The sequence below is a fragment of the Taurulus bubalis genome (assembly GCF_910589615.1).
Source record: "Taurulus bubalis genome assembly, chromosome: 3".
Taxonomy (NCBI): domain Eukaryota; kingdom Metazoa; phylum Chordata; class Actinopteri; order Perciformes; family Cottidae; genus Taurulus; species Taurulus bubalis.
Window position 1 is genome coordinate 22,709,576 of NC_136591.1, and position 19,549 is coordinate 22,729,124.

The following is a 19,549-nucleotide window of genomic DNA, read 5'->3' on the forward strand; positions in this document are numbered from 1 at the left end:
GAACTTTTCTCTGACTGACAACTTTGTCGATTTAAGCCACTGTAGCTGTAAAAAAACAAGCTAAAAGTCTCAATGCAGAGCTACGTTGGCAGAGCAGCAACTGGCTGAATGACGTTTAACGTTCGCTAGCTAACAAGCTACACAGCCACACAGCCGACCAACCAAATAGCGCAATATTCAAAAGAGACGGAACTCCTCGGTCTTACAAATGGTTGCCGGGTACCTCTCGGTAAACCAAAACATCCGCGTTTAACAGCGACACGCAAAAGCTGTAGCCTTTTGAATTATATTAACCAGATAACTTACTACTTAGCTAACCACTAGCCATGTTAAGACCATACTACCGATCGACACTTCCTATTCCCGAGGTTCGACCAATCACATCGGGTTTAGTTTGACAGTAGCCAATGGGCGCATTGCAAAGATGTGTCAGCCATTCAGGAGCGTACACAGTTATATTTCTAGTTGTTGGGTTTGTCCCTACTAACACACGGTCTACGGTTTGTCCACGACACCAAAACGCGTTGTGAAGATTACATTACATTTCATTTAGCTGACGCTTTTTTCCAAAGCGACTTACATGTTTGCTCTATACACCGTAGACACAGCAACGGGGAGCAGTATGTGTCGGTCACGTTATTAGTATACATCCGAAATATAGAAGATTCACAATTGATATAGATACTTATTATTTGTATAATGGTAGTCCGGTATAACATGTGTTGCTAATAATAAAATGAAATACTGTTACCATAATCAATGAAAGCTGCAGGGAGGCTTTATAAGATGTGACCAATGGATGTATAATAGCAGTATATCTACACAACTCTTTTTACTAACATAAATAACCACAGACTTGATAGCTGTTATTTCAAGAGCACAGTAAAAATATTTGAGAATAAAACAGATAAGATACTATTACAAAGTAAATTTAAAAGTAACACAATATAAAATGTATGAGTTTACTTATATCACTGTTGAAATGGTAGACTACAAAGGTATCTATGTATTTCATGTAAGGCCCAGCATCAGGTAAATAATAACATATACAGTATATGTCTTGTTCTTTTCTGAATTGGCTGTAATATTGTTATGTAGCATCATGGTTTCAGCATTAATAATAGTTTACACAATTCAATCCAAAACACTATATGACCCCTGCAGTCAGGATCCACTTCAACTAGCTTGAGGAGGACAGGGGACTATGCTCTGTTAAATCTGGTGTCCGTCTGTGACCCGTAGTGAACCAGTGCACTACGGCTCAGGCTCTATAAGCCCCACTAAAACCATTAGCACTCTAACCATTGGACTTACTGGGGCCATTAATTCTCACAGGAAATGATCAAGGCTGTCAGCAACCTGATGAAGCGAGGGGAGTTACTGTAAGGAGGTCTGTACGTTAAACATTGGAGAATATTGAGTGACAGAAATGAGCCACCATATTAAAAAAGCACAAATACACACACAATTCAAAGACAACAAACAGATGTTTCCTTTGTGCATGCACTCTTTTAGGTCCTTTGCGTACACAAGCACTCGTACCAGCAGACATGGTAGTAACTGCACTTTTATTTACAGGCTATTTAGTGGTCATATTAGAGGCAATAATACAATAAATACATCATTTTATGGGGGAAAGACATTCACAGTAAACAAGATAATACAAGGCAGGGAGTGACTTAGTTCAAAAAGTGACACATTATTTGTACTCCTCAGCTTTCACACAGGAGAACTATCTGTGTGGTTTGACTCCTCCACAGGCTGTGGAAACTGAGAGAAACCACATAGAATCCAATTAGTTTCGTTGACAGCCAAGAGAAGCACAGCTATGTGCCAAAAAAGATAAAAATGGAGATTTTCTATTCCTAGGTTAATGCAACTTTCGTCAGTGCATTATATCAATTGTCATCCAGACTGTGAAGATTACAGAGCCAAACAAAAGAAAGTATACGTGTCCACATACCCATTATGTGAGAGTGTATCACTGAAGGCAATTTAAACAGTCAGCACTACATTTTTTTATAAAATGATCACGTCTTTGGAAAAATAATTGTGAGACAATTGATGAAGTACATGCCTGCAAACACACAGGCAATATACACACACAAAATACGTGTGTTGACATTGATACACTAGCGAGTAGCAGTTTTTGACGATGGCTCCCACATTAACACACTCCAACATCAACAGTTTATAAAGTTATAATGTACAGCAATATTAATGTCTTGTTAAAGACAGTGATGTCATCATTGCGTGCCCTGGTTAGTCATCGGTGAGGTCATTATTATAAAAGGTTATGGGGTCACCGTTCCTTTCATATAACTCACAGTACAGTAGTACTTTATCACCTCTGAAGCTCCCTCTCAGTTTTGGACCTCCTAACATACACAAACATTTACTCCAATGTTCATACGTCCTGTTTACAGTGAAGGACTTTTATTAAAATGATATATAAAGAAAAAGCCAATGTTCTCAAAAGTAGGTCTAAAACAAATTGTGTATTTATGTTATGCATTTGATTCATGATTCAACAGAATTTAAATATTTATTTTTTGTCCAAAACTATATCATTTCAGTTTATTACTGCGGACACATCAAAGTGATTAGTGGCAAATAAATTACAGTACACAACTGCAATACTTCCAGTATCACACAATATAAAGAATCACAATGTTATGGCTCAATTGCGGTGACAAACTGGGAGAAATGGTATATTTCCAGCACAGTGCAAAAGTGGTTAGTCAGGCCTCCAGAGACGTCAAGGTCAAGTGGCTTTCTTTCACCCGGACAACTGTCTGAAACATTATGCTAGTGGTACGCCAGGCCCATAATTCATACATGTAGCATAAGACAGGGTGGAAATAAGGTCAGAGTGCGTTATTGTAAATCCAAGCACATCATTTTCCCTTTTCCTGTCTGACAATCTGGTTGTTCAATTAAGTAGAGAATACTTTGCAACACAAAGTTCATTAAAAAAGTACGTTTGAAAACTACCATGTGCCTACGTGCATTATTTTGGGTCAGTTTTCAGGGCAAACCAGCTATGTGAAACCATACAGCCGATCGTGTATTAAAAAAAATGCTATTGGTGAGAGTGTCCAGAACCAGCAGAAACCACAGAGAACCAGGTGGGACACCGTGGGAACAATTTCTAGCAGTCCATCATACAGCAGGGCACGGCGGTAGGAAGGAGTTTATCGCTGCGCGGCTCTGATGACCCATTCGGCTGTCGGGTTCAGCTGGAAGAGGTCCTTCATGTACGTCTCACCATCTAGACATCTCTCCTCTGAGGGACGACATATAAAGATGAGAGGCGGAGAGAGACACTTTTTTTTTACCATTAGGCCTCTTGGCTCAAGAGAATATACAACATATAAACATTGTTATAGTCCAATGTTAAATCGGAGCAGGACTTACTGATGTTTCCACCAGTCTCATAGAGACACAGCTCTTCCCGTTTCACTGCCACTGAACTGGGAGGACAAAGAGAGAGAAATAAAGAAGAGGAAGAGTCAAGGAGATACGAAGGGAGAGGCCAGGTTGTGTATAGTCAAGACAAATGCTGCGTGTGTATTTGTACGAGGACTGTATGCGCACACGCACGCACACGCACACACACACACACACACACACACACACACACACACACACACACACACACACACACACACACACAACCTGTCCTGGCTGAGGAAGCGCGTTAGGACATCCGCAGCCTGCAACTCTTCGGTGAGCTGAACTGCCATGGACACTTTACTGAACTGTGGCGCTTGAACTCGAATGAATCCCTGTGAACTCTCCTGGTTACAAACACAGACAGAACAACAAAACATACAGTCGATCACACACCGCCAGAAACGCATTGCAATGAAACGCTGTCCCCAACACACACAAGAGACGGAGACTTCAGACGACAATAATGTGGACTTGGATGAATTCCTGCTCTTTTGTTTAATAAACTCCAAACACCCTGCTCTACTCTGCTAGACTAGCTGTGTTTCAGTATTAGAACATAGTAGCCTGTTTGGCAAAGACCTACAAGAAGACTGTCTGTACAGTATATTTAAATTGATGTATTTAGTAATATCTAATGAGCTCCACAGAACAACTTGTTGTGCTCATTAGATATTACTAAATACATCCAATTAAAAATTAATATACTGTATAGATGGAAGGGTGAAACCCATTGCATCAGTGTGACTGATTGTCCTGTATTTGACTCCACATGTTGCACCATGGGAAACAGTTTTACCCAGTAGAAACAGTCTTACATAGCACCACTAGATGTCACTGTTTCTCAATAGAATATAGTGATAAATAGCATTGACCTACTCATTATGACAACCATCGGATGACTGGTTGGTTTCAAATTGCAAATATTAAGGTTTTTATTGTGTCTTATTATTTATATTTAGCTATGATTTACTCATCCAGCACACTTAAAATGTGGGCAAACCTTTGCTGCATGTGGCATGTGACCTTTACTGGCAACAATGGAGTTGAGGCAGACAGTGAAACAAGCTCCAGCTTGATAACATTTCAATCAATGTATATTATTATGTAACAATAAGTGTCACAATAATGTGCAGCAAGTGTTACGTTGTTTAATGCATCAAAATACCTACTGTGAATCTTACAATCGCAATCTCTCATAAGCACATTATGTAATAGGATTATTGACTATTTATGTTATTTTAGTGTTTATGTCTGTGTTCTTTTTTAATAAATCAAACCTCCTACCTCAGGAACAGCTTTATCAGACGGTTTGTCTGTGGTAATCTTCTTCAGCAGCTTCCTCATGGCCCTCTCTTTATTTTGTTTCCGATGGCTTTCCATGTTTTGATGTCTGACCTGGGTCATAATGAACTTGGGGATCTGGAGATCACACACACACACACACACACACACACACACACACACACACACACACACACACACACACACACACACACACACACACACACACACACACTTATACCCTTGGTACACACAGTGCCATCCTCCATTCTATAGAGGATTTGGGGAGTAACTGTGTCTAATCAGGATGCATTAACAAACAATGTTCCCCATTGATTTCAGCTATAAGTGTCGACATGGTCACACATGTACAGTTTGTTTCTGGTGGGGATTTTAATGGCCGAGGGCTCTTTTTTGATACTCACCGTCCAGAGAAGATTCTGGTATCGAGTCAGCAGCCGGACGATGTTGGCTGTGCTGGTTGCCATAGAGAATTCCTGTTGCTCCGTCACCTTGGATCGAAAGCCTTTGAACATGAAGATGTTGGGTGCCATGACAACAGAGACATTGTTGAGAGTCATCTTATTCTTGGCCTGGTGGTCAATCACGCGCTTGAAAAACTCGACTAGTGCCTAGGGGAGGAAAACATAAATAACATTTATAATAGAACAAGTCAAAAGGTTTCTTATTTACGGAGGTGAAACGTGAAGCTCCTGTAATACCTTCAAGGTGTCCCGATTGGCCTCAGGTAACAAGAGGACCAACAGGTTCAAAGCCTGCAACTGCTGCTTCTTGGTGGGGAGCTCTTTAAAAAACATACACGTGCACAGAAACGCTTAATGCAAGTAATCAAGGCTTCAAAGCTCCCGTGATTTTACAGAATACTTCACGAACGCTTTAATATTCACGAACGCTTTAATATTTAATTATACTTATTTCTGTTTTTAGATTAGTTTTTTAGCTTCTCGGGACTACAGATTAAAAATAGCCTCTTGGCTAACTCTGGCGCATTTACAGAAATATTTTTATTAATGTGCAAAAAAACAAAACGTACTGTTGACAGCAATAAATGCGTTGAGGTACTCCACAGTCAGCAGTGGGTGCGGCAACTCCCTGATGAACATCTTCAAAAGGCTAGCGGCATCGTGCTGCTTCAACTGTTGCCACTGAAACACCCCATCGTAGAAAGAGGACTCAAGGTCCTGACACAGCGCCTGGATTGGGGACAGATTTGGGAACACACAGGCGAGATTGTTTCACTACTTTATCATCCTCAAGGACAAGGATCGACCTTTTCTTTACAACGCTACAAACCTAACTTTGAAAATGTTACAATGTGTCTGTAGAGGTGAAACGCTTTAACCCACCTTGACTCGGATGGCCGCTCCAGGGATCCGTAGCAGCCCCTCTGTGTCTAATCCTTCCTCCTCAATATGACTCATAAGCTAGGAATGAGAGAGAGAGAGATAGAGAGATAAATACTTTAGGATTGCCTTTTTTTAGGTTGCAAAAAGTCCTCTTTATAAATAGATGTTATTTTGCGTGAAGGGTTTTGTACATGGAGAACAAAACACTGTACAAAGATCCCTCTGAGAAACAGCTGAATAAGAATAGAAGAAATTACCAGTCATTGTTAAAAAAAACTGGAAGCTGAGCATCAAAATGTGTGCAGATTTGAATAGAAACAAGTTCCTGTTTCAGTGATGGAATATGAATGTGTATTAAAGGTGTGTTGGTGAGGAAAAGCTATTCTTAAAATGTAAAAAAAGAAAAGAAATGGAGGGTTGATGTAAGGTTAGCACTGTTGAAATATCAGCTGACGAATCAGTTCAAACTTCCTCAATCTAAATACCGAGCAGACTGCAGAGGGCCCAAAGAAAAAAAAAAAACGGCTAACCAAAATATTCAGAGTCCAAATAAAAGCTCTGTTGCGGTTCAATAATAATTGAGAGTCACATATGCTTTTCAGGCACAAAATACATTTAAAAAAATCAAGAGTATTTGGGGGAAAAATAGTTACAACAGTATTCTCTCCCTGGCATGCAACACTGAGGGGACATCGATGAAACTTAAGTTTTATCCATGAAAAACAATGTGCTCACTCACTCTCTGCAGTATGAATGGCACTTTGGTCCCAGCAGCCCGCCTCTGGTCCTGATCCAATAAAGTGGTAAGGGGAACACCAAAAAGACCACTTTCTGCGCAGACACACACAAATATTTAGCCAAACATCTTCATACAGCACATTAATTGCATGTTTGCCTGGAAAACTTACTAATTTGTATTCAGTTTAGCTATTTACGACGGTTTGCATAAAAGCTCCTTTTTGCTGTTTTTACTCTTTTTGTTTATTATATGCGTGTGTGTGTTCATGTTTACCTTTAGTCTTAACTTTGACAGCTTTGTGCGCCTTCAGGTCTATTCCAGCTGTGTCGAACAGAGCAGTCGACTCCACCAGCACTAATCTTCTCACCTGAGCATTATAGAAATATATATATATATATACACAATAAATAGTAACTGGTTTTAAGCACAACTCTACTAACTAATTTCTTATTGGGTACTTTGTCTCATGAAGGTTTCATAAAATAAACAGACATGAATCATAACAACATACCTTTTTCATATCCAGAGGAGACAGATCTCCTATTCTGGTCTGACCGGTTTTGTCTTGCAGCAGCTTAAAGTTCTGGAGACGAGAGACAAAGGGAGTGTCATGCAAAATTAATTTCTGACTGAATTTAATTTTCCATTAAACGAATGGTGTGTTGTGTCATACTGAATTGAATGAATTGCATGTGAAGTGACTCCAGACGTTTAATCTGGACTGTGATACCAGCTTTAACCACCAGATGTCAATACAGACACTCAAACTGCGCATACAAATGCTGCTTTCTGCAACTTGTGTGCCATAATGTATGCTCATTAGACTAACTGTACAATACATATTATAATGTATGTTGTTGGATTTAACATTTATCTGCTTGATATCCTGTTGTTAATACATTACAGGGTCAAACAAGGCAACACAATAAAACCTTACTCAACTAAAACTGAAAAGCATTTTTCATCGTGAGCTGTTAAAAGAGCATAGTCAAATACACATTAAAGAATTAAAAAACAAAATAATGTAATAATGTAGATGGAGCATAACGTAAAAACCGTGGTCCTAAAGTAGATACTTGTTTGGTTGTAAAACTGCGAGACCAACAACATCCAACCCAGCTATTACCCAACTATTTTAACAATTAATCCAATTACAGTACATTTAGGTGCAACACAGACATTGTCACACCTAAACGTGCCCAACTTGGTGTGACAAACGATAATCCTGTATAGTGAGGTTGTTTGATTTTTGTTGTCAGATGTCTGTCTGCTATCTATGGTGATCATTGACCCACAGCAATTAATACCTTATCAATACAAGCCCTCAGATGACCCTGCACTAAAGAACGCAAAGAGCAAGTTAAAGGGGCACACAGTGAGATTGCATGCCAACGCATTAAATCAGGACACGCAGTTTAATTGTTGTAGCCAAACCATTGGCTCAGTGTATCATTAAATAAACACACAAACACACAGCTGAGGAAATGTGTGCACATATGCTTTGTGTGCTGGTATGTGACTCACTGGTAGTTTGTCATCAGGTGAGTTAGGTCTAGTGGTGACCTTTAACCTTTGGTGGTTGTCCCTGTAAGTGAGCGCCTGCTCCGAAAATGCCACTTCAACGTTCAGCTCCGTCTCAGCTTCTGCGGGGTCACACAGGAAGAAATCAAAAATACGACCACACAAGAAGCGATGCACAAATGTGTGTATGTACTGGAGGCAAAGTACAGTTGTATATGAACAGAACCAGACATTAAATGCGTCTTAATGTCGTTAATGCCACACAGTGTTTAAGTCACTGCGGCACAAAAAGTAAGAAAGAGCAGCCTGCTGCTTGTTCTGGGCCTACAACTTCTCTATTGCTGGATAGAAGCCAAACGGTTTTACTTTCCCACACATTTTAAATGATATACTATATAAAAAAGTTAATCATTCCGATCGTGAAGATCAGGAATGGTGAAAATATTAGTCCATTTTTATAGTAGCCACAAAAAACCCTTCCTATAAACATCTGCTGAACTTTGTACGCTTTAAAAAAAATTTGTGCTGTGCTGTATCCAATTGTATTTCATCACATAACTGATCACATTTCAGGATTTGTATTCTAATATTTACAAGATGTGGGTTGGAGTTCCTAGGCAGATGTTTATTTGGGCCTCAGTTGTTCATTCTCTATGGTGAGTCACACATTACATGTCTGTGTGTGTGTGTGTGTGTGTGTGTGTGTGTGTGTGTGTGTGTGTGTGTGTGTGTGTGTGTGTGTGTGTGTGTGTGTGTGTGTGTGTGTGTGTGTGTGTGTGTGTGTGTGTGTGTGTGTAGGAGTATGTTGCACGCACCAGCTGAAGTGACATCTTTTTGTCCATTCTCACTTCCCTCTTTGAGTTTACTCGGCTCCTCATCCTGCGGCAGATAACACAGAGACACATAACTGTACAGCATGCAGAGTTTCGTTCAACCAGTAACATATTCACCTCCCTCTCCCCCTCCTCGTTACATTTTTCATGTTACATATTATCTTGTCTGTTAATTAGTGGACAAACTGTGTGTCCAAGTGAAAAAATGTGCAAGACTTTTTGTTCAAAATTCTGCTGACCGGAGTAGTTTCAGAGCAGTAATACTTTTACTTCTACCCAAATTACCCAAGTAAATATACTTTTAATATGTTGAATATGCATATGAATCCAGAGTATTAAAGGGACTTGGTGGTGGTGGATTTGGTGGTGTAAAAAAACGCTTGGTAATCGGTTACTGATTGCCCCCAGACTGGAGAATTAACAATAAATGCACGTTTAGTTGTGACCACTTCCTTTGTGGTTTAAAAAAAAAGAAGGAAATATCTCAATTGTTTGTTGTGGTGGGATGTTCTATTCATGCCTTCAGAGAGGGAAGAGATCATGAAGGGATTGCTCGAGTGTGTGCGTGTGTGTGCATCCCCTCACTTTTTCCGGAGGTCTGAATATATCCCTAACATCGGGAACGCAATGCCTGTTGCGTCGCCGTAGCAACGTCTGCTGTAGTGATGTCACACGGCGCTCTACCGCCGCCACCTGAGATCTGGTCAGTGTGGACAGGAACACTGCGTTGTCTTCTTCCTGTCAGTCAATCCATCGGACCGAAGCATGAGTCAATAGGTTTCATGTCTATACAGTATATCCCTCCACCTAGCGAAAGTCTTTAAAAAAAAAAATCAAAATACATTCTCACTCATATAAGCAGGTATAGAGCATGGCATAAGTAAACAGTATAATCACTGATAATCTATGACTCAACCTGGACTAACGACTTCAATAAAGGACAGATTTGATTAACACCTGATCCTGGTCAGCTGCCAGTGAATCGTCAAACAGCCGTGCTAGTCCCGCCTCTGTAAGCCACGCCTCCTCCTGTTCGCCTTCTGAAAGAGAAAATGAGAGAAAAAAGACTTTATTTAATTTTTCACTATCACAATGTTGTGACTCAAAATGAAGGAAAGGGGGCGAAAGATGGCAAAAGTCTCATTTGCATGCGAGACACAATTCTACAGGTGCAGGAAAGGGAAAGGTGTAACCACAGACAGGACAAACACTCTATACAGGAAGTGTGTGTTTGCGGCAGAGAACAAAGTATTTATAAAACCCACGTAAATACACACCTACCTCTAACGCAGGACGAGACTCCCTAAGTCCGAGCTGGAAGTGTAATTTTGATAAATACATAATAGTAATTACATTTTATAATAGTCTCTTCGGATCATTACACTTTATTCTACCTTTTTAACTGTACATTGTCTGTGTTCAGCGTCCCATTGTCTTGTAATCGGCCATGTTTGGAAACGCATGCCCAAACTTGCCTATAATCAAACTCTGCCACTACTATGTCCTCTGGAAGAAGAATTTGTAAATCAAGAATAAAAATACACAATGAGTGTCTATGTCCACTAACAGATGAACGAAAAGGGGAAATGCGTGTCTCTTTCTGGTCTATCCATGGACACGGCGTATCCTACCCTCAGGAATTTTCTGCTGCTCCTCCTGCGTTTCCCCTTCTCCTCCACCTTCTCCCCTCCCTGCTTCTCCCCCAGAGCTGGTGATATTCTCCACCTCCTTCCAGTAGTCGTCCATCTCCAGCTCGTCCAGAGAGTCCTGCGATACATGTGAAGATACGCAAGGATACATATATACAAATGAGGATTTCACCGTTCAGTTTCAAGTTCCCATTCGTGTTTCATATCTTGTTTCAGTCCTGGACGAAAGCTTTTGTTGATCAGATAAACAAAATAAAAAACACACAATATTTACAGCCGGTTTGACTAAGTCTCATTTGAAACTGACTCTGCAGCCACAGCCACACACACAGCCACACACACACACACACACACAGCCACACAGCCACACACACACACACGGGTTATTACTGAGCCTCCATGTTGTTATTGAGCTCACTCTCAGAGCAATCGCCACTTAGACTGAAAGTACAGCCTCCCAGAGAGCCGTTAATTACTTTAAATTTATGAGGGACAACAATTGTATATCTGCCAACCAAACCCCCTGTAAAATGTTATCAGTTACGATCTAGACATTTACGGCAGACATTCTTATCCTGAGTTAGTTAGTTGCCTGTGAATCCAACCACCCCAGAGTAAAATGAAACGCAACAACAATACTGGAATGGTAATTACCATTAAAGCATTATTATTAGAATAAACGTTGAATTCCACAGAAATACGCTAAAAGATTTTTGCATTGCCGTCAGAATGGTGACAACTTTTTTTTATGCGTTTTCTTTCGTAGTTGTTTTTCTACCATTTTAAAATCATATACAGCAGCAGTGCAAATTACAAACTTTGAGAGACTAAAGACAGCAGAACAAAATCACAGTACAGTGGACACTGTTTCATTTACAACTTCTGCTCTGGAAAACACAGTGCAGAAGATTTCCTCCAAAGAGAAGAATCCCACGGTTGAAAAATAAAAATGTCAACTGTCTCACATCACTCTCGGCCTACCTGAGAGTTGCTGCGCTGACACGGTGGCCGCGGTCTGGACCTGGAATTGGGATTGGGACTGTGTCTGGGGCTGGAGCCTGGCTTGGGGCTGGAGCCTGGCTTGGGGCTGTAGGAGGGCTGAGACCTGGGGTGAGCGAGTAGTGATGGTGGGTCAGTGCTGGGGGTTTTTGTACTGCTGTTGGTGGTGGAAAGCCCAGATCTGTCTCCATGTGTGCTCTGGTTCTGTTGAACGGTGTAGTGGCCTGTTCTGCGGCTATGAGAGAGAGAGAGAGAGAGAGAGAGAGAGAGAGAGAGAGAGAGAGAGAGAGAGAGAGAGAGAGAGACAGACCGACAGGTGGTGGCAGAGACAGGGAAGTTAGACAGGTAGAAAGACACAAAACACGTCAAAATCTGACCAACACTCCAACAAAACCAACATTGTTATTGCTGTGCACTTTAGACCTTGTTTACCAGCGACGCTGTGATGGAGCCTCGTACCAACGGCTATCGTAAAAACATACTTGGATCATAAATGCTAGATTGTCTGAGAACCAGTTGTGTTGTGCTTTGTAAAGAGAAGTGTACACAGCAATGTTTTAAAAGACTAATTAATATTGCCATGACAAAAAAGATAGATTTTTTTTTTTGACACAACACTGTCAGATAGTCAGACAGACAGCCGAGGCGAGGAGAACATCAGCAAGGACTAAGAATAGCGGCTCTCACACAGCCAGCTCATCTCAGCATGCAGTATACTAGTGTTGTTGTGACACAAATGTAATAGCTTTAATAGTTATTGCATGGGAGGCCTTAAAGGGACAGTTCAACCAAACATCATAAATACATACGTTTCCTCTATTTATCAATCTACATCGTTTTGGTGAAAGCTGCCTAGTTTAAGAAAATCGGCCCGAGAGATAGATAGATAGATAATCCTTTATTAGTATCGCAGTGGGGAAATTACAGGATTACAGCAGCATTGCTCACAAGTAGATAAAAATATCAAAATCAGGTAATATAAATAAACAGTAAAACAGTAATAAAAAACAAATAAAAAAAGCAGTAAGAAGAATATTAAAACCTTCTTCTGAATATAATGGGACGATATGGCACTAGGCTTATGGTGCCCAAAGCGCCAAAACAATACATTTGAAACTCAACAGCAATGTCTTTGTCCAGAACTCATGACTCGGTGACTCTACAACGCTTGTCCTACATAAAACTGCATTTACTGTGACCTTTAACATCTTTTTGACTTCATTAAGTCTGTGAGCCGTCCACAAACATGACCACACAACACAAACAGGGCGACCATACTGCAATGCTAACAAGAACCCACGCAGGTGGTTCTACCAAGTACCCTTTCATATTCCAAGGGTTTCATCTAGAATCCACTGAGTGGGTTCTACTGAGAACCCTTTGAAATTATCAGGGTTCATCTAGAACCCTAAAAGTCCAAGGCTCATGAGGTGCAGAACAGACCCACAACAATCACGGTTCACAATCAGTTTTTAGGGTTGTATGGGTTCAGTTGTGGGATTTCAAGAATCCTTGAAGAACTCTTTCTTCCGAAAAAAATAGGTTTCTTTGGATGTAAAGGGTTCTTAACGAAGCCCTTTATGTCACAAAAAAAACCTTTGAACAACCTGAAAGAAATCTTTCAAAAAAGGTTTGTTCAGAAGCGATTGATTCTGGGCCCTTCAGGAAGAACACAGTTATTATAGTACAACTGACTGATGGGGGAGCTGCCAGCCAGTTTGCGGTTGCTGTGTCCCACACCGAATCAAGCTGGAAGGTTGTTATCATTCTTTCCCCTCCTCAACAATCCTCAGTTCAGTCTCAACTATCCAAACACAGCTGTATATTCGTCAGTGGGGTTGTTAAACATTGAGCCCTATCAAGTCATGGATCACAGTTACAGCTGATATATCCAGCGTCAGCTGTTACTGCCTTGAAGCAAATAAGCCACAACATGAACGCGCCTTTATGTTACAGGTCAAGATTGTACCCTTTTAAAGTAATGCGTCACTCCATTGGTTCAGTTTCTATTTAACTTTGAAGACAGTACCGTCACACTTTTAAAAACAGCATACGAAGCCAGGCAGTCAGGCTGAATAGCATCGAGTTGATGTGCCATATTAATTAATTTGGAATTAACAATGGAGCATTACACTGAGGGTTCACAGGGAGCCAAGGCCACATACCACAGCTGGCTGGCTGGCTGGCTTCCTGCCTCACACACAGTGTATAAAACCATTAAAAAAAAAAAAAACTATGCTTTGATCAGTTTTTTTACAAAAAACATCAGCTATTTTAACAACAATTGACCTTCTCCTCTCCACCAATCTCTTTTCTTTTCCACTTCCTCTCCTCGCCGGGGACATACGTGTGTGTGTGTGTGTGTGTGTGTGTGTATATATATATATATATATATATATATATATATATATATATATATATATATATATATATATACTTACAGTACCATCTCCTCTCCTTCTCCCCCTCATACCAGTAGGATCTTAACATAGCACTGTGTGATCAGAAATCTGTTTTTCTGAAGTACCAGAGAAGATTTGTTTCACTTGGAAGCAGATTTGAACCTGGCAGACACACACATCAGGAGTTAATCATTGACCTTCATCCAGAGCTACAGTGCAGTAGTACAGAACGGTTGGACACAACCATTAATCAGAGATACACACACACACACACACACACACACACACACACACACACACACACACACACACACACACACACACACACACACACACACACACACACACACACACACACACACACACAATCAGTGTTAAATTCAAAGTATGATAGCTTGTTATCTGTGTGTTCACACTGATCTTACATTGTATTAGTTTATCCACGCTAGCTTCATGGGTCAAGGGCAAGCTGCCAGATGACTTGCCATGAGGTTTTGTTCAGACAGTCATGCTCCCCACAGGATGAATCCCTTAACTTTTCATCCGTCACAATCATCAGGTCAATTTATTTTCCCAATTTTTTTGGCTTATTGCAAACTGATGACAATCAGCCACATCTGTTTTTAGGTTTAGTGCAGATTAGTAATAGCATGCTAACACGGTAAACTATGATGAAGAACATGGTAAACCTGATAATCATCAACATGCTAGCACTGTCAATATAAGGATGTTGCCAATGGTAGCGTTAGCATTTGGCTCAATGCACAGCTGCGTCTAAATATCAAGCCCTAGGAAGAGCGTCGGGCTCTGAAGCAAATCGTGGCCACGAAGTGAAACTATAAGTTCTGGGTCGATCAAATGATGCGAAAACTTTCCCCATAGACTTAAATTAGAAAAGTGATGTCTGTAACTTATTATATTTTTTTTTTGTGGTAAATTAAGCCAAATTTTAGCCCAGATGAAATCCCAGATGAAATCTGCCTGACCAACCGCAAAGATCCAAAGTTGACAAGAAATATGTAACTATTAACTGGATTTAAAAGATTGTGACACGACCCGAGGCACTTACTCTGAACTTGGCTAAGACAGCTCGTTCTCCATTCAACTCTGATCTGGTAATAGAAAACATATTAACAACCACGTTAAAAATTAAGCGTTGCATCATCCAAGTAATTATTGTTGACTACTCGACGATTTGTCAACCTCAAAAGCACGACAGGCGTGCTTCCTCTAAATGAGTTGGCCAAAATAAGGTGTGTGTTTTTTGAGTGAGGCCATTTTAGTTTATAAAAAATACAAAAGTGGAAAAAAAACGCACTCAATAATGCAAACAAATTATTCTAAGCTTTACAAACAACGATACACACGACTTAGCTCTTTTATACACGCACACACACGCTAACAGAGGTCAGGTGGGCTGCCCTTGTGAGTAAAACAAACACATTCTCACCTTGAAAAAGGAAAACAGTGCAGCAGCTGTGTGTGTAATTGTTCTACTCTTTGTACCTTTATCCGCTACACCTTTTATCAGCTACTTAGCGCTAACAACAAAGAAGGAGTGTGTGTGTTGAGAAAACGTCTGGTTAAAGTAAATCCCCCACTGTGAGGTGCAAACAGGAATAGAAGGAAACGGTATCGCTCAACAAGGAGCAACTTCAGCACTGATGAGTTGAATGTGAGTCAAGACCTGAGGAAGTGAACTCAGTCAACTATTCAAGCCTCCATGACCCGAGTGTGTCTATAGAATACCACTCAGTGACAAAGCTCCCAACTAAACATTGAGGTAAAAGGCCGATTCTGCATGTTCAGCACATTTACATTTAGCTGATAATGCCCATTTAGTAAAAGTTTGAAAAGGTGGTAGCACTACTTTTGCGGAAAGGAAACAGAGTTTTCATATTTACTTGTACATGAGCGAGTGGTATCAATCTTCCTAATATGTTTCTCAGGAAGAAGGTTCACTGGTTCAAGTACCAGAACTTCCGCCACCTCTGGAGATGGAAGATCAGATTTTATAGTTTGGAAGCTTGAAAAAGTAAACAATGGGCAGCTGAGGGTGTGTGAATTTGTCTGCCTCCATCTCCGCCTAGCACCATATTTCTCCAGTTTTGGGGCTGTCTCTCTTGCCATCGGTTTCTCTGGACTATGTTGTGCTTCTGCTTGTTTACAGTCGTTATTTTTACAAACCAAATTGTACTCAATTACTGTTTCAATGCAGCCTATATAGCTGTTCTGACATCTTGTAACCTTTTACAGCCCGTCTTCCTTTCTGCAAATGTCATTTCCTGTGCAGCGTTGTGTTTCTGCTGCCGGGGTCTGTTGCATCACACGGTGAATTAATACAAACCATGTGTGCCCACTGACTAAGTCACGCCGCATAGAGGAAGCACTGGTTCCTACTACAACAATGGAAAATACAACAGGAAGACGCTTCCCCTGAAAGCTTAACTTAAGCGTCCATGTGCATGACTCCCATGGGACACGTGGCCTCAGCAGGCTCCTTATGTCGGATGTCCCATGCTGGTAAAGGGAAGACGCTTTCTGTGTGTCCATCTATGTCCTTCTGTCTTCCATTTCCTGACTCTAAGGGAAACAATGACTACAAAACTAAGCCTCCACATCAACCTAGACAGGACACACACTCTGCTGTGGGAGGTGAGACAAAGGCAGACTGTAACCTGATACTGTTTTTTTTTTATAGAGAGCTGGTCAAGCCATCTGGAACACACACACACACACACACACACACACACACACACACACACACACACACACACACCTCTAAACATGTCCTGGACACACACAGCCAGCCAGCCTGAGCGGATAAACAAGTGTGCCTCGCTATAAATAAAACACTTTTACTGTACAGTTGTTTCCATGTACGCTCAGGTCCCATTTAAGTGTTTCCTCTGAGACAGCACATGCCTTGAAAATTACGTATCGTGATAAATGAATGGAGAAACCACACAAGTGCAGATGTTTCGATACAGTTCAGGGCTCACTGAAAGGTTTATATAATAACAACACCTCAGCCTAACTGAGTAATCCAATTTGTCGGGCATTGCTCTCTGCAGCCGGCATAAAAACACCAAATCACAAAGTATTTTTTGGAAGAAAAACATAAGAAGACTCTGAGAATCTGGATGCCGAGAAGCATTGACACTGTTCTGTGTCCCAACACCATGCTGAGACACTTCATGTTGCTTTTCCCCGCCTTCCTTTGTATCCATCTGTATTTCTCTCTGCTAAAATTATATCACACTTTCTTTTTTAATATCTTAAGTTCTTAGTTGAGTGTGAATAATCATGCCGACTTTAGCTGATGTGGTGACTTGATGCTTTCCTGTGTTTCCTATCACTGTGAACTGATTATTTTTAAGTTTTGGGCGCTTGACCATACAAAACAAGACATATGAAGATGTAAAATTTCGGATTTGAGAATGTGTGATGTTTTTCCCCACAAATGTAATAGACTAAACGATTAACTGCAAAAACTGATAATGCGTTATTTCATAAATGAAAATAAGGCGTACTTGCAGACTTAGTATATTGTACTGCACAAAGAGACAAGGGTGTAAAACAAAATGTCAGAAAATAGAGAAAAGGGTCCGTAACAAGTTCCCACAGCCTGTATTAACCAGCTATAGTCGAAAAGTAGCAACTCCTTACATTTGGGAGCTGGGACCATCACACATTTATCATACTTGATTAACAAATGACTTAAATGCCTAAATCACATGTCCAAATAGCTGCTGGTACATTTCCTGTTGGTTGACTAATTGAATAATCTACAGCTCTAGATACTTTCAACCATCGTCCAACAACAAAGTGGCTGTTTAATATAGCAGACATTAAACACAGATACAAAATAATAGTTTCTCCCTTTGATTACCATTAGACCCGCGGTGGGACAGGAGGATTATATAACCAACCTTGCAAAACAAATCTGGACTAGTAGAACAAAGTCAAGGTTAACTAGCTGATGTGCTGATTAGGAATGTGGTAAAAGGGGAAAACACACCCAGAAGGCCAAGCTAGGGCGGAGTTGGCTTCATCATGGAAAACCAAAAACAATAAATTGCAATTAAGAAAGTTATGCTCGGAAGTTACTGTTGGGCTGTCCAGCAGGATGCAGTTTACACACTGAACTGTGGCTTTCATTCAAAACACATTCGGATCAGCTTTATTAAAATAATAAAACTATCACTGTGCCCTCACCAGCTTCTCATAACGTTAGCTACAACTGCCCCCCTTTTAAATCGCTATATTTCAACTGCGTGCGCACACACAAACACACACACACACACCTGGGCACGGTGGGCTCGTGGTCCTGGACTGACGGACAGTTGGGTGCACACGGTCCAGTTCTCGGCAACGGTTCCGCGTTGCTGTGGTAACCCGTTAAAACCACTCCCTGGGACTGCTGCTGCTGCCGACTCATGTTTCTCCTTCTTCTGTCGCCTTCTGCTTCACTCACGCACAGCTGACATCCACCTATTTATATATTTCTATCGATCTTTCTATCGACTGCTTTCCATCGCGGGCCTGTTCTGCTGCCGACTCATGCTGACATCAGACTGTCCCGCTCCCTCTTCCCCTCCGTCTCTTTTTAGTTCTCGTCTTTCTCCACAACTTGTGTCTGCGAGGCAGGACGAGAGGGCGGGACTACAGATACAGCGCTGCACGGGGATTGGCTGAGACCACGGGGGCAACAACTAATAGCTGGCTTGACGCCCTCTGCTGCTCGAAGGTGGTACAGACTATTTCCTGGTGTAACGCTTCCATGGATGCTTTTAAAAATAAAAAATACATTATTTATTGGCCATTTATTTTTTGGGATCCTTTTATAGAACAAACAATTAATCTAGAAAATAATCGTTAGTTGACCCTGGGGCTGAAAGAATAACTGCCCACGGATGAAACAAATTTTATATATATATATATATATATATATATATATATATATATATATATATATATATATATATATATATATATATATATTTAAAATGTCCCCAAAAATATACATAAAGAATTGTATATATATGTATATTTATGAAAGCACCTTACAAAGATGATATACATAATTTTTGAAAGGTGCTTTCAGAGATAAATCAACAAACCACTCAAATACTTTTCTGTCAATATTGACATAGTGCATCTGCTTATTAGGTGCACAGTCACACACTTCTGCATAAACATACGTTCACACTTCTTGGAGCGTCTTCATAAACATACAGCCAAAACAATCTAAGGAGATTCTTAAGGCCAGACAAAGAAATGTCCCCGAAGGTCAGAGTCA

General features: G+C 40.6%; 1 protein-coding gene across 1 annotated transcript; it reads right to left on the reverse strand.

Moving 5' to 3' along the window:
- Positions 1 to 1,559: 1,559 nt before the first annotated feature.
- Positions 1,560 to 18,688, reverse strand: arhgap18 (Rho GTPase activating protein 18; the record flags this gene model as incomplete). Its single annotated transcript, XM_079215351.1, has 18 exons — positions 1,560 to 3,286; positions 3,418 to 3,473; positions 3,679 to 3,800; positions 4,741 to 4,875; positions 5,163 to 5,369; positions 5,460 to 5,542; positions 5,792 to 5,951; positions 6,105 to 6,182; positions 6,844 to 6,935; positions 7,117 to 7,210; positions 7,355 to 7,426; positions 8,368 to 8,486; positions 9,180 to 9,243; positions 9,783 to 9,935; positions 10,155 to 10,237; positions 10,829 to 10,964; positions 11,828 to 12,080; positions 18,555 to 18,688. 18 exons carry the CDS (start codon positions 18,686 to 18,688, stop codon positions 3,195 to 3,197), a joined length of 2,133 nt encoding a protein of 710 aa, XP_079071477.1. The 3' UTR covers positions 1,560 to 3,194.
- Between the last annotated feature and the right edge of the window lie 861 nt (positions 18,689 to 19,549).